The following is a 15,643-nucleotide window of genomic DNA, read 5'->3' as shown; positions in this document are numbered from 1 at the left end:
CAGCAGTGTTGGAGCATGAGAGGTGGTGGCGATGGTTTGGTGGATTCCTCAATGGGACAGCTTTCCTCTCCTCCATTTTGCCCTCTCTCCCATCCTACCATTGTGATGCCCCATCCTGGTTTTCTTGCCTTCTTTTTGTTCTTAGCTTCTTCTCTCTGATGGCTGGCACCCAACAGAACTTTAACACCCCAGTCTGATTACCAACAGGAAATAATGGGAGGGAATAACCAGATTAAAACAAAAAAAGCAAAAACACAACTGTTTTCTCTCAGTCTTGTTCTTCTGCCGACCTCACTGTCTGGTTTCTCTGTCCCTCAGCCACATGCTATTCTCTCCCTTTTTTCCCTCTTGTCTGACATGCTGGCTCACCCCTCCCCCTTCTCTTCTCCTCCTCTCCCCCTCTGGTTGGTACGTTCCTGGGACAAAGAGCAGGGATGGAAGGAGGGAGGGAGAGAGAGAGCAAAAAAGAAGCAGAGGAGAGGGCAAGAGGCAACAGAGAAAAAAGGGGAGGGGGTGCACTTGCAGGAGAGCAATTTTCTTTCCTTCCACACGTGCAGTCCTCTCTCTACTGTCTTCTTGCACTGTGATATTCTACTAAAAGAGTTCAACTGAGGAAATGTGCACTTCTTATAGACAATTAATATTAGACAATGATAAGTGGACAATTAAAGAGTCAAAGGACATGTAGGCATTACGCCTCAAAGTATGTCGATAACCGCTTCTTCTCAAATGCAGCAAATAATGGAAAGCTGCTTTCAGCACCAAGCGACCAAACCCTGTATTTAAAAATTCACTCTACAATAAATAACCATGGAGTATGGTAGCTCGCAGTTTACCACACTTGCAAAGTAGAAATAGAGTCACTAAAAATACAACCTTAACCTCCCCTCTGCTAAACACCGTGCTCTCAGGTTGCAGCCAGATACCTCAAAAAAAAAAAAGAAAAGAGGAAAGAAAGGAAAAGTATTGGTTGCATCAGCTATGATGACTTCATATGTGCCATCCACACATGAGATAGATTAACAACACCTATTGCTGCAGAGGAGAGCGGATTTCCAAGCAAACAGCCAGCCCCAGTGAGGAGGACATGTCGGAGCCAAGAGAGGCCACAAGGATACGGAGCCGCCTGGGACCTGCAGCGCTCACAAAATCCCTCTGTGCTGTTTGAAAACATGCAGGCAGAAATCATACATCAGCGTAGTTCAATTAAACTTTAGCTTTAAATAATGCAAACTAATTTACTTACTTTCATTGCTGCAGCCTTCATTCCTGAGACAAGTCAGTGATCAAAACTAAACTGAAAAGAACAGAAAAGTTCTTCTTGCCACACCTGTTACTAAATATGTACAGCAAAAATGCAATGAAGACACAGAAGCTAAATTATTCCAGCCTTCCTGAAAAGCAGAGTTCAGGATGAGCTGTGAGCTGGGATGTCTGGTTAGACTGGCTGCCGAAGCAGAGCATCAAATCATTCTCTACTACAAGTCTGCTTATGAATATCAAACGATAATCCAATGATGACCCAGTTCATTCAGCTCTGTGCTGCGCTATACCAGTGAGGGGCCGGACTGATTTCCTCACCGACCACATGTGGGGAGGTCAGATGTTGTCCAGGAAATTTACCCACAGTCATAATTCCAGAAACTGAAGCAAAAAGCAAGAATATAGACACAAACAATATCTGTGTATGACCATATTTTTGTTTGCCATCTTCTGAAAGAAACTGTGGATAAAACTACTGTAGATCACTCAGGTGTGTTGCACTGCTACACTGCTCCTACACTCAGATCCATGACGAACTTGAATCCCAAACCTGAGGACACCTGACTTAACTCAGGTGTGAATGAATATGAATTATTTCCACTGATGGCTACAATGTTCTCTCTGGAACTGATGGTATTGGATGTGGCAGCTCAGTAACCCACTAGTAGCCTACTTGAGATAATTAAAGAAAGACACGTAAAAGGTTACATCATGCTAGTTATGAAGCTGTACTGTACATGTTTTATGGCAATCCAGCTAAAAGGTGCAAAGACCTGCCACTAAAAACCACAAATATGACCCTATGAACCATCAATGTCTGTACAAGATTTTGTGGCAACACCATCACGCAGACATTGAGATATTTCAGTCTGGACCAAAGTGGTGGACGGAACAACAGACCAATATTTTCATCCCTTGAGTCACACCCGCTAATAGGATGGATAATAAAAATAAACCCAGTAATAAACCAGAAAAACTACAGTGCAGTCCTGCAGGAACTACCAGGGGATAACAGACCTTGGATTTCTCAAATAATTCTCAGTTCTCATTTATGGGCACAGACCATGGAGGATTTGTCTGTAAATGATGTGAAAGTAATGTATTTCTGGTCATTTAAATAGTAACGCGTCACCTTTTAAATGAAACACCAACATTATTTTTGACTGTCTAAAACGAGCACCGCTGCTTGTTGGCCCCACAGTGCTCCTCCGTGCTTTTAATACATTTCCCAGGAGTTTCTCCATTCTCTGCTGTAACTGTGGCGTAAGAGAAAGATGCAGAGCTGCAGTACACTAACCACTTTTGTAACCATATGCTAACTATTGAGCAGTAGAAAGCCTGCTGACTTTGTGCAAATTCCTCAGGGTTGGTGGCTTCAGTGTTTGTCTGCCACAACAAAGCAGAAAATCCAAGCTTGTGCAATTTCTGCACAGAGAGATTCTGGTCTCACAAGAAGACTGCAAGTAACCTGGTAACACAAAACAATGACAAGCTCTGGTGGTAAAACTACTCTGTTTAATGAACTGTGATTTAAATATGCGTTTGCCTTTCTGCTTATCTAGTGTAGAAACATGGAACTGAGTTTGTTAATCAGACTCCAACTCGTGTTAAAAAACCAGGAGGACTGACTCACAGACGTTATTCATGGTGATACAACAATAATCATAAATAGACACTACACAAGTTGAAGCCACTCATTAATTTGTTATTTTCAAATATGTGGGGATGGAAGTTTGGAGAAAACAGGGGAGTAATGCCATTAAAAATAATGACCGGTCTCCCATGATATTATTTTCACACTGTGGTATTTTTATCAGACTGCGGAACTAGAGGGGTTTCAAGTGCAGGGCTGCCTGTGGGGCTTTGCTGCAGTATTTCAGAGCTGGAGGAAGGAGTGTGAAGGGGCTCCATCTAAAATCATTACTAAAGCTATAAAAATGGAGCGGCTAAGCGACGGAGGAGTGCAATGGGATTTAAACAGAGAGAGAGAGACGGTGTAAGGGGATGAGATCATAACTTGGAGGAGGTCATGTCATATCATCATCTGCCGCTTATCTGGGTCCAGGCCCAGGTCACGGGGGTGACTGCTGCCCAGTCCACAATGCACCGAAGTCCTATAGGGCCTCCTACGGGTGGTGGGCCCATGAGAGGCGGTGCTGCCCGGAGTGGGGTTCAAACCCACAACCCAGAAAGAGTGAGTCTCGTGCGCTACCAACTGAGCTAACCGGGCAGCTGACTTGGAGGAGGTTCACAAAACAAATCCCATTATGAGGACGATTTGCTTACTGTAGTGTACATACATTCACACACCAACTGCATGAATTGAAGAGGAGGGGCTTAACGCAGTCAGATGGAAGGGCATCGAGTGGAGCTAAAAATGGATTTCCACCTTAGTGCAGAGAGTATAATGTCAATATGTGGGTCCTACTAATTCAGGCCACTCCGCACACTGCTGTTATCTCACCTCGCAGTTAGCTGTGTGCCCATTACATTCACACACCAATGTGAGGATAATTAGATAATGTACAGAGAGGGTACGATTCACAAACACTGGTCATGATGCAGGAGCTAAATGGACTGTGTCCTTTCAAGGCAGCTCAACAATCCAGTTTCACAGAATGACTAGAAAGCAGAAAATACCAAAAACATCCCCACGTCAAGAGGATATTGCTATTTCTTTGTATCTTCTGTTCCAGCTTAATTTTCATGAGGCCGAAAAGGGGTAAGACGTTCCAAACATGCTTTCAGTGCTCCCGGGGTGAAGCAGTTACTCCAGCAGCCAGCTCAGCAGTTAAAATGTTCCCACGTCCCAGGCATTTGCCCGCTGGAGGCCCCCCAGGTCAGGTAGGAGAAGACAGGACGGTTTGTCAAGTGTGAAGGAGGAAAGGGAAATAAATCAGTCTGGTCGAGCTGCAAAGTCCATAACAGGAGAGAGTACAGGGAACAGAGTCTGGGCCCACTATGTTTTATGCTGACTGGCTGGTTGTCAGTTTAGTGAACCAATCACAAAACAGTAAAGGAGAACATGAATATCTCTCTTGGAATGTGAATGTACATGTCTGTGTACGGCCTCCATTCATTGGCATCAAGACAAACACATGTTTGGAACACGGACGCACAGACCTTTGGTGCACAGGATGTGATGTGTTTTATATTTCCACATTAGTTGGGGGTGTAACAAGCATCACAGAGAAAATTCAACAGAAAATCAGTGAAATATCAGTGAAAATAAGTCACATTATTGATCTCAATGTAAAAGCATTATAGCTATGTGATGATATGTTGGCACTTGAAATTTTTTAATATGATCACTTTAAAGTTTGTGACTCATTCTTTCAAAAATACCAGTGATAAATCTAAAAGGCTGCAAAGTGACTGACAGGAAAAGAAAACATTTCTGATGCAGAAACGATGAAATTGCAAATTCTTCTACGTCTGAACCGTTTGCTTATTTGACATGAGAGATTTTTGCATTTGTGTTTTTGTCCTTGCTTTTCTCACAGGTCTGAAGTAGATGAGGAGCAGATGGCAAAAGGTGATATCATGTATTTTAAGCTACTGCAAACCAAATACAATCAACAGCTGCATTTTTGCATTTTAAATTCTAGTGAAATAATACCTAAAGATGTTTTTGTTTCAGATTTTTCATTGTTGCTTATTTGGTCATAAATACTTATTGTTACTGAGAAATACCTAAGATTTACTCTGTAGTTTTCCAGCCATATCTTTAACAGCCAGTCAGCTTTTCTGCCACTAACTTTATAGACAATCACATTTCTAACACAACCCTCCAACAGTGCTGTCCTCCAACAAAGACCATGAGAGACACTGAGAAAGGGAGAAAGGTTATGTGTGTGTGTGTGTGTGATGTGTGTGTCTGTGTGTGTGCGCACTCTGGCTGGTCTTTTGTTTCCTCTAACAAGGGCAGAATGAGTCTAACCGTTACATCATCCTCTGCTTACAAGGAGCAGAGAGGTCCTCTGAATGCGCATGTGATCGAGGGTTTGACATCATGTCTTTGCAGGGCACAGCTCTCAGTTTGTTGTGTCCACACTCACATTAGAGTGTGAACAACTATGGAATTAAACCCAATCTACAATTTGGCTAACTCTTTATGTACAAATGCTGATTACTGGTCATGAATATTCTCTGGATCCTGCTGTTAGTCAACGCTGTGCCTTTAAAGGACAGCCTGGCCGGGTGTGTGCTGCACGGTGCTGTCTTCAGTATAGTGCTGCAGTTGATGGATTGGGTCCCACCAGGGAAGGGAATTCATCTCTATGCATCCCTCTTGGTCCTTTGTGAGTGAGGCGGCTGAGTGGGCAGTGGGAACATATTGTGACACGATGCTCAGCTAGCTGGGAGGATGCAGGCAGGCAAGTGATGGAGGGGTGGATGGATAGAGGGGTGGATGGAAGGATGGGTAAGAGCAGAGACAAAATGACAGGCATAACCTCTGCCCCCCCCCCCCCCCCCCCCCCCCAGACCGTTCCTGTCATGTCAGAGTGCGAAGGAAGAAACAGCTGAGGCACATCAGGCGTACAGCAGCACACAGTGAGCTGGCCTAAAGAACGGCTGAGAGGGGCGTCAGTCTTTATCACACGCATGGCCGCACGCATACATGCAGCCTACTGCTCTCATTCACCCATACACACAAAATCACACCCTCTATAACTGCTTGCCCTGTTGTTGAAATGAGAGAGGGGGCACTCCGTCGCAGCTCTTAAACTCAGATTGATTGCCATGATTATTGTTGGAGGCTGGATACACCACCCTGTCTTTGTTTCTCTCTCTCTCTCTCTCTCTCTCTCTCTCTCTCTCTCTCTCTTTTCCCTACCAGTTCGCCTACAGAGCAAACCGGTCCACAGAGGACGCCATAGCCACAGCACTCCACACTGCACTATCACACCTGGAGCAGCAAGGGAGCTATGTGCGGATGCTCTTTGCAGATTACAGCTCTGCATTCAACACCATCCTCCCTCACAAGCTAGTGGTCAAACTAGGGGACCTGGGGCTTCCACACTCAATCTGCATGTGGATAGACAGCTTCCTCTCTGACCGCAGACAGAGGGTCAGAGTGGGCCACCACACATCCACAGCCCTAAGCCTCAGTACTGGCTCTCCCCAGGGCTGTGTGCTGAGTCCCTTGCTCTACTCCCTCTACACACACGACTGCTCCCCTGTTCATCACAGCAACAAAATGGTGAAATTTGCAGATGACACTACATTGGTGGGACTCATCTCCGGGGGTAGGGGGGAGTCTGCCTACAGAGATGAGGTGGAGCGACTGTCAACATGGAGCAGCGCAAACAACCTGCTCCTAAACACCTCAAAAACCAAAGAGCTCATCATAGACTTCAGGAGAAAGAAAACGGAGATCACACCTTTAACCATCAATGGGGACTGTGTGGAGAGGGTGGCAGACTTCCGCTTCCTGGGTGTCCACATAGAGGAGAGTCTATCCTGGAGCGTGAACACCTCTGAGCTGCTGAAAAAGGCCCAGCAGAGACTGTACTTCCTGAGGATACTCAGGAGGAATAACATCACACAAAGACTGCTGGTGTCCTTTTATCGTGCCTCCATTGAGAGCATACTAACATACTGCATGTGTGTATGGTACACCAGCTGCACAGCGGCTCAGAGGAAAGCACTCCAGAGGGTCATCAACACTGCCCAAAAGATAGTCGGCTGCCCTCTCCCCACACTGGAAGAACTACACAGCTCTCGCTGTTTGAAAAAAGCACAGAACATTATAAAGGACACCCACCATCCCGGTCACTCCCTGTTTGAACTATTGCCTTCAGGCAGAAGGTACAGGTCAATAAATGCAAGGACAAACAGACTCAAACACAGTTTTTATCCAACCGCAATAACAACCCTCAATACTGCAAAAAAATAATATGCAATACTCTGTTTTTAGGAAATGATTTGGTGCGTATGACTGCGTGTGTATGTCTGTTGTGTATGCTGCTAGTGTTACTATATGTTCTATATGTTTTATTTATTTATTCTTTTTAATATTTTTCTTAATGCACTGACTGGAGAGCACTTTAAATTTCGTTGTACCTGTGACAATGACAATAAAGATCTATTCTAAAGATCTATTCTATCACACACACACACACACACACACCATGTCACCAGGCCACTTATGACACTCCAAGTTCATTATTAATCTATGTCCCTGAACATCCGAACTGCATTTGCATAATGCAGTTTGGGCAGCTGTAAAATTCTTGCCTCAAATTTTCATCAGTTTCTCTGGTGCACGTCTGACCTCTCTGACCTCTGGCTGAGCGTATGAGGAGAGGAAGCTTTTGTGTTGAAGGGCCGTCTGTCTGGCTGTGACCTTACGGCACTACAGCAGATACACCAAACCATGAAAACACACAAATCTAAAGAAACATGGTGGATATCAGGTTGGTGATACTCTAAGAAAGCTGTGCTGGTTGAGACTAAAATAGCTAAAATTTAAGTCTCCAATCTGCAAAAGTATTAAGAGTAGTTTAGAATCACTCTTATAAAGGCTCTGGGTCTCTGTAAAGCGCTTTGAGACAATTTTGATTGTGGAAGGCGCTATATAAATAAAATTGAATTGAATTGAATTGAATTGAAATAAAGATGGAGGACCAAACTCATGCAGCAGAGGTATCTTTTCTAATCCACACATGTCTCTTCCTTGTCAAAACCTGGGGCCTACATCTCCCACAAAGCATCACGGCCGCTGACAGTTCAGTCACAGCACATCTACTCCTTCTCCCTCACATAAAATCCATCCAAACATATGAATATGGAAATACTGTCCATTTCAAAAGTAAACTACTTCACAGAAAAGTCCATGCTCAGTGTATGTGCACTATAGCCTTCAGGTTTCCCCATCATCCTCGTTTAAGTTGCATAATGGACCATGATTGGCTCCAGACTGGTTGTGATGTCATAAATCCTGCTCGTACGTCTGCATGTTACACTGAGATTCAAGGTGAGCTCAGTGAAACTTTCCCCTTCAGCAGATGACTGTGAAAAAGTGCCTTGTGTCAAACTCTGAGCTTCACCCTGCAGAGTGATGCAAACGTCCAAGTAACAACAACGAAAACACTTTTTTTTCATCATGAACCAAAGAGAACAGTGACTTAGTTTTTGGACAGGACCAGCTTGAGTGGTTTTGAACTCTCCATTAATAGTAAAATGTCTAAGAGCTCGAACCACAGAGTGGTCTATGTGCGACAAGATGGGACAAAATGGCAGGTTGTAGATAAACCATATGGAAGAGCAGGGCCGACTGGCACAGTGGGAGAACAGTGCTGAAGTCAATAAAGTTGTTTTCCTGGTGTCTGGCTGCAGACTGTATCATGTAGTCACTGGCCTGCAGGGCTGGGAGAGGGCTGAGGGGAACCGAGCGGAAAAGAGGGAAGCTGGAGGCCATTCAAGAGAGACATCAAGCAGGAAGTAAGCCATGGACAGAGCGGCTTCAGGTTGTCTAGAGGATAACAAGTACAAACAGTCTTAAAGAATAAGAAAGGTTCTATGAAAGTGGCTCCTTTATTAGATACACATGCTTATGAAAGCAAACAGCCATCTCATTTCAATGGCAAACTGTGCAACTACAGCTCCGTCTAAACAGCCTGTGGACATGGTCAACAAGTTCAGTTACTGTTCAAACAGGCTTTACAATGTGTGACCTAAGCAACTTTAAATATTGTACTGTTTGATTTTTTTGTTGCCAGACAGCGGTTCCATCATATTGTAAATACCTGCCCTCTGGCAATTTTTATACAATGCAGAGAAAGATCCAGTAAACTGGAAAACAGACATATTAATAAAATGTGCAGCCCACAGCAGTTCTATGAGCCAAACACCTTGTCCAAGTGCAAGGTCAGAGGCCAGAGCTGTTTCAGATACCAGGAGTACCACAAATAAAAGCTTTGTACAGCAGCACTGGTCAGAAAGGTTTCTGTAAATGTTCATCTTATAGTGGGTTAATGTGGACCATGCTGGCCCCAGTACTCTCAGGATTTAGGTCTACAGTGGGCATGTGATCACCAAGATTATTATTATTATCATCATGATTCATGATCTACCTTTTTCCAAAGCACAATTTTGGCCAAAATATGTGAAACAATGCAAAGTATTCACCCTTTTAAGAAAGTTACATCAGCAATAACTTTTTATAAAAATTTAATAGCTTTCAAAGCTTCTCTGAAAAAGTTTAATCATTCAGTAGATTCTTAGAAAGCCTGCAGCAAACCAATATAGAGCCAAAATCAATAAAAGCTTCCACAGCAGCCCTGAAACCTACACATCCCTCTAAGTACTAAACTCCTTCAAAAGCAGTTTGTATATTGTTTTGTGATCTATTTTTCTAGTAAATTATTCCCCATTCAGTGTCTTACTGATGTAGAATGACCTCTAGCTTTACTTTGGATGAGGAGTCTGTTCTGTCTGCATAAAACAGCCGGGAGCGAGCTGAGCTAAAAAGCAAAGGAGAGGAGCTCACACTGACGAGAGCTGCAGAGCGAGTACATCAGCAGAGCATCCTCAAACAAGAGCCAATACTCATTAGAGCCATCACATCACCACAAATACCTGTCAAATTAAATGAATACCTTTTTACAGGTGGTTTCACAGATGTGGTCATTAATTATTCTTTTCTTTACCATTTCTTACAAAGACTGACATGAGCAGCCTGATTCATCATGGAGAACGATTTACCAATTTGTTCCTGTGGTTGGGAATGTACCTACATTTTTTTTTTTTTTTTTTTTAAAAGGAAACTGGAGAATCATTCCCTTCAGAGTAAAACTATGTGATTAATGACACAACATCTTGTCTCTCTGCATCACTGAGCACCTGTGGCTCTGTATGAGAGATCCAGATACATTAATGATGAACTGTTACATTTCAGTACAATTAATATGAACTGACTGAACTAGTCTGTCTGATGTATGTAGTCTGTCTGATCTTGTGTTCACAACTTTTATCCACAACAAAGAATTCCACATTAAGGCTGCTAAGAATTTCAAGGGTATCTCCATATATTACATTTACATTCAGGGGGCACTGCTGTATGTAAATGTCCCTGTACATGCACATGGCAGGTGGATGCAGAATACGTGGATCTTTGTTTGAAGCAGCTCGTCTCCCACAGGCACAAAGACGAGACTAACTATATGAGAACAGAAATCACAGGCCCATCAGCTGCTGTCCTTTTATAATTTTTAGGCAAGAGGCTCCAAATGTTCTTTATTGATTATAAACTTGTTATGAGAATACACTGTGTACACTAAGTAAGAGACTGAGAGTATCTCTTATGTCAAAGTAAATAAGTACACATAAAGTTAAATTCCTGCTTTTTATTTTGGAACCACCAAATGCTGTGAAGGTACCAGCCACCCTGAAATTGTTGGTTCCTAAAATCCTTTCCAGACTGCCTTCTGCTCTCACTGACATGTTGACAGAGTTCTGGGATGGTGCTGTTTGTTCCAGTGTAGAAAAAGGAATGAATCCCTCTGAATTCATTCATTCATTCATTCATTCCACTGCACAAGGACTAAAATGTTGACCTTTGGAACTGACTGCATTAGACATGGATGCATCAATAATCCAGTGGTAGGTTACTTGAAATCAAGAGTTCAAAACTAAACAAAAAGATTAAAAATAAATAAATAAATAGACAGAGAGTACAGCCTTGTTGTGAGGCTATTCAGATTCAGATTCAGAGAACTTTATTTGTCCCCGGGGGGCCATTTAAGGCTATACTGAAGCACAGCTGTGATCTGGGCTAAAGGATCATCAGCATGCTAACATTCTCACAATGATACTGCTAACATGCTGATGTTTAGAGTTTATAATTCATCAATTCATCCTCAGGGGAAAATGAATGTCAATCCATTCAATAGTTAATGAGATATTGGGAACGTTGGTGACGAACCACATGACTGTCCAACCATGAACTTATCAGTCACCCTGTGTACAGTCCACTCACCATTCTGCCTCTCTATTCCCCTTAAGTGACCCTGCATTATACTGTGTACCCACACACACAAATACAAATACACACAGAAGTATGTGTGACACAAGTGGCTGTGCTGACCCATTCACAGTGAGTGTGAGGATGCCATTTAACACGTCATCTGTAGACACTTTACCTCAAATCACCATAAAATAACATGTCTGGATTCACAGTAAGGTGGCCCCCATGGGGAGCTGAACTCCTGCCAGGTTTGGCAGCATGCTCTGCTGAGCTGACGGGATCACAGTGTGTTATCAGCTGCAGGTAAACCTGCATATTATACTGTAAATGTTCAGACTCAGGTTCAGTGAGAAATAAAAAAAAAAATTTAAAAAAGATTCAAATTAGTTTCAATGTTGCCAATTATTTCTTATTATCAACAACAAATTTAATTGGACTCACAACACAACCTAGATGTCCACACTGAGCTCAGAGACCCATCTCCAAGTAACAGTGCAGCCGGTTTATCAGATTAGATCAACAACAGTTGCTCATCAGCAACACACTGGCTGTTCGCACAAAGCACACAAACAAAACATTAAATTCCAGTGAGTTAAACACCTCCTCACCAGCAATTCAGAGAATGTGCAGCCCTTAATAGTACATAATAATAATGATAATAATAATACAATATAAAATTATGAAAACAAATTCAGTTCATGTCAATGTCAGTGACTCAAAGGCTGAACAAAAACAATCCCCTCTGCCAACAGAGCTTGCTGGTTACCAGTCAAATATGATCTGAGATACCCGTGTCATGAGACAAAAACTGCCACGCAAGTGCTGCTCTGAATGCAGACACACTCCTTTTTGGCCCTCTGTGACTATGAGATCCTAATGTTTCCACAACAAAACTTCTGCCTGACTCACATTCTCCTTTGGCAAGGTTTTTTTATTATGGAAATGAAAGAATATGTCTTCCAGCAGAAGGCCTGATGCCAATCTGCTCCCAAATCCTAACCCCGTCTCAACCCAATACTCTGCACATCTGTGAGGCCTGATGCAGAAAGCAGAGCTCAGTGGAACGAACACAGGTAGATTTTAAATACAGAAATATTCCTAAACTTTACTGGTGCAGCTACAGGAGATGGAAAATGCCACTGCTGCAGAATATATTTCTCAGTGAATGTGTTTATGTATCTGAACAAATTGATATTGTAGCATCAGACACATCAGTCAGATAACCACCATGATGAACATAAAAAATTTAATTTGAGGAAACACTCTCTGAATGCTTAACTCAGCAGCAGTGTTTTCATCCGTCAATTCATCAACTATTTACATCATGTCAGAATCATTTGGACCAAATAAACTGAATACACTTGTGACCAATTCATTAAACAAGCAAACCTGTTTGGCTGAGCCTCGCTTATACATTAAATATATTGACTGACACGGGGAACAAATACAGAATAATGAATCCTTTAACAAATGTGAGTTTCCGCCGGGGTTCTGTTCCCTCAGTAGAAGAGGCAGGAGTCGTACTGAATGCTAAAACCAAACAGCAGCAAACACCCAAGCAAAACAAAGAAGCAGGGCTACTTGAAAGCAATATGAAAACCACAAAGGGTGAGACAGCCATGCTGCTCCGCCAGTACGAGCAGCCAGCACACACAGCTGGGACAACAAAAGAAGAACCAATCTACTGACTACAGACAATTCATATTAGCTGAAGAGTTTCCTTCATGGACGCAGTGAATGGACGGATAGATTCTGTGGTGTAACCTGAGTTATATCAACAAACAGCCTGCAGGTGAAGTAGATGTAAGCTTTTCAGCGTTCTCCCTCATTCTGCCCTCCCAACAGCAAAATGTAATAAACTTAGCTGACTGCTGACCTCTACTGGTTTCTAAACATGGTGGCAAAGTCAGGGATCCTCTGCAGTCTCTACAATGACGAGAGCTCAACGAAGGCAAATATGCATTTTCTGAAAGTAACAATACTTTTCTTTCTGATATGATCAGTCTCGACTATTTCAAAATGATGGTCTTTTCATTCTCGGCACCTGCTTATTTCTATTCACTTTCATTAAGGGATCGGACCCAATCCCAGCATGCATTTAGTGAAAGCTATAAAATGCTAATTTAAAACAACTAAATCATCCTTCAATCTTCACGCCCTTTATGCAAATACAGCATATTAAACAGCACTATGAATTATAAAATCAGTTCTATCCAATTTTAAGGGGCAGTCCAGCGATGTAATACGGCACTTCTTGAAAATTGAGGGAATCACAAGAGACAGATTTTAAATAATAATAATGGTCAAACCCAAAGCAGCAGAGGCCAAGATATTCTGACTTTTAGACCTGAGCAGGGGTCACGCTCTAAATACACTGGATCCTATAATTCCCGTAACACATCTCAGAAGCCAGTTTCATCAGATCCTCCTAAAAGCTCGCTTCTTTCAAATCCCACGCCTTCACTTTGTAGAGCAGGCTCTCTGATAAATATTTTAAGTCTCTTGCTCATGCCAACATAACTCTGATGACATAATCAAGGTCATGTTTTCAAACTTCTGAGCGCTAACTCCAGATCCACACAAGACGCTGCACAACTATTTTCATGGGCTGAGTAGTTTTCCTTACAGCGAGCAAACTGAGCTTCCTTCCCTTTATTTGCTCTAATTTGGACTGATTCTAACTTACAGCTTTCCCATTTAACTCTAAGTCTTTTCTTTTTCCCAAAAATATCCCATAATTCATTCCCATAATTCCATACTCCATACAGCAGACAAACTGTAGTATAATAAGAGCCCTGACAGTGTTTTCAAGGATCTACAGGCTAGAAAAACATTTTAGATATGAAAATACCTGTTTTGGAATAAATGTGATTCTCAGTCCCAGTCTGCACGTAAGAGTGATGTATAAACCTAGTGGAGGTGAGCATGATCAACCTCCTTGGAAAGATTTTTATCTTTAACTCAAACCTGAAGAATAACTTTGTGGTACAGCAGAAATATTAATAACACAAACCGATGTCAAGTACGAGACGTAGGCTGATAAAAGGGACCGGCACAGGGGTGGTGACAGTGATTGAATCAAGTGAAATATAAGAAATACTTCAGTGTCCTTTGGTGGAGGCTCCCTTTTCTTTTCTTCACAATTACTGAGGCATTAAATATCTGTGAACGTTCCCTGTGTTCAGGTTGTGATAGCCCGACGGTCTGTGACTGTAACAACCACGACACAGCAGCTACTCAGGCCAGAAGTAATTAGACCCGTGAGTAACTTGAAGACCCCTCAAATGAGGTCGAGATGTAGCCGACGGGGGCACTCATCAAGATATCAAACAAATGCAAATCACCGACCATCTCCATGATATCAACAGCAAAAACAATTCGGCTTGACGTCAACTGGAAGAGACACGTGAGTCATGCCTGTGTCTGTGTGAAAATCAGCTTTCAATTTCTTACCCAACACAGCAGAGGGAAAAAAAAAACTAGAGAGAACATCAGACAGTGAAGTTCAAAGCTGTGTCTACATCATGATTGACATCCGTAGTGGTGCGATTTTTAACAGCCAGTTAAAACCTCACTGGTGACACACACACACACACACACACCGCTAAAGGCCATCGCTGTATCCTCAGGTTGAATTCTTTCATCAGTTCATCATTTGGGATATATGTGATTAGACCTGACGTTAATATGGTAAAGGAATTAGGGAGAAAAGCTTTAAGGTCTTTACCTGAATTGTGCCAAAGTCCACGTTCTCATAGTGGAAGTGAGCGCACTCTGCCAGTTTTGGGAAGTGGCCCTTGGTGAAGCAAAGTCTGAAAGCGTAACACACATGCGCTCAGTTAGCACTTCATCCTCTGCTTATGACAACACCTTGGGAGCTGTGTATGACTAGTGTAAGAGGGAGAGAGCAGTGCAAACAGAGGGAGTGGAAGGAGGAGGAAGACACAGAAATAGATTCAGCGAATGGAAGGAACTCAGGCAGGAAACAGAGGCGATAAACAGCCAGTTAAGAGCGATAAATAGAGATGAACAGAGGGAAGGAGGGAGGTGGAGGAGACAGGCAGAGACAGGTGTGTGTCTGTGTGTGTCTACTCACTTTTTGACATTCTTGACCTTCATGCTGGCCGTGCTGCTGCTGCTCGAGCGCATGAGGGGCTCTGTCCGCAGCTCAGGGATCTCCGCACTCCTTGCCTAAGACGCACACACACACACATAAGCCACACAGTTGGTGCATACAAATAAATCTGTGCCACTGTTCTGCTGTCGGGACAATTTTCTGTTTAGGTTTTGCTTCGCAGCACCATTCAAAGAACCAACAGGCCTTGGACTTCAAGGACATTCAGGTCCATTGGTTGTAAACATCACTGTCTGCTCAGTGCTCAGAACTTTTTGCACATGAGATGATCATGA

The 15,643-nt window shown here is 42.8% G+C and overlaps 1 protein-coding gene across 4 annotated transcripts in view; it reads right to left on the bottom strand.

Annotated features, from left to right (window-relative positions):
- arhgap32b (Rho GTPase activating protein 32b) overlaps positions 1-15,643 on the bottom strand; it is a 95,991-nt gene that overhangs the window by 42,576 nt on the left and 37,772 nt on the right. For 3 of the 4 annotated variants that reach the window (XR_005894992.1, XM_041051250.1, XM_041051251.1), the window contains exons 4-5: positions 15,330-15,424; positions 14,961-15,045 (exon numbers count right to left, since the gene is read on the bottom strand). Coding sequence is in view for 3 of the 4 variants with exons in the window: in XM_041051250.1 (XP_040907184.1) it covers positions 14,961-15,045; positions 15,330-15,424 (180 nt within the window). In the remaining variant the exon portion in view is untranslated. Of the gene's footprint in view, positions 1-14,960; positions 15,046-15,325; positions 15,425-15,643 lie in introns of those variants that run through there. The other variant, XM_041051252.1, reaches the window with a different exon arrangement.

This window comes from Toxotes jaculatrix, chromosome 12, assembly GCF_017976425.1.
Source record: "Toxotes jaculatrix isolate fToxJac2 chromosome 12, fToxJac2.pri, whole genome shotgun sequence".
Taxonomy (NCBI): domain Eukaryota; kingdom Metazoa; phylum Chordata; class Actinopteri; family Toxotidae; genus Toxotes; species Toxotes jaculatrix.
The sequence above is the reverse complement of the archived record's forward strand: the minus strand, read 5'-3'. Positions and strand labels throughout refer to the sequence as shown.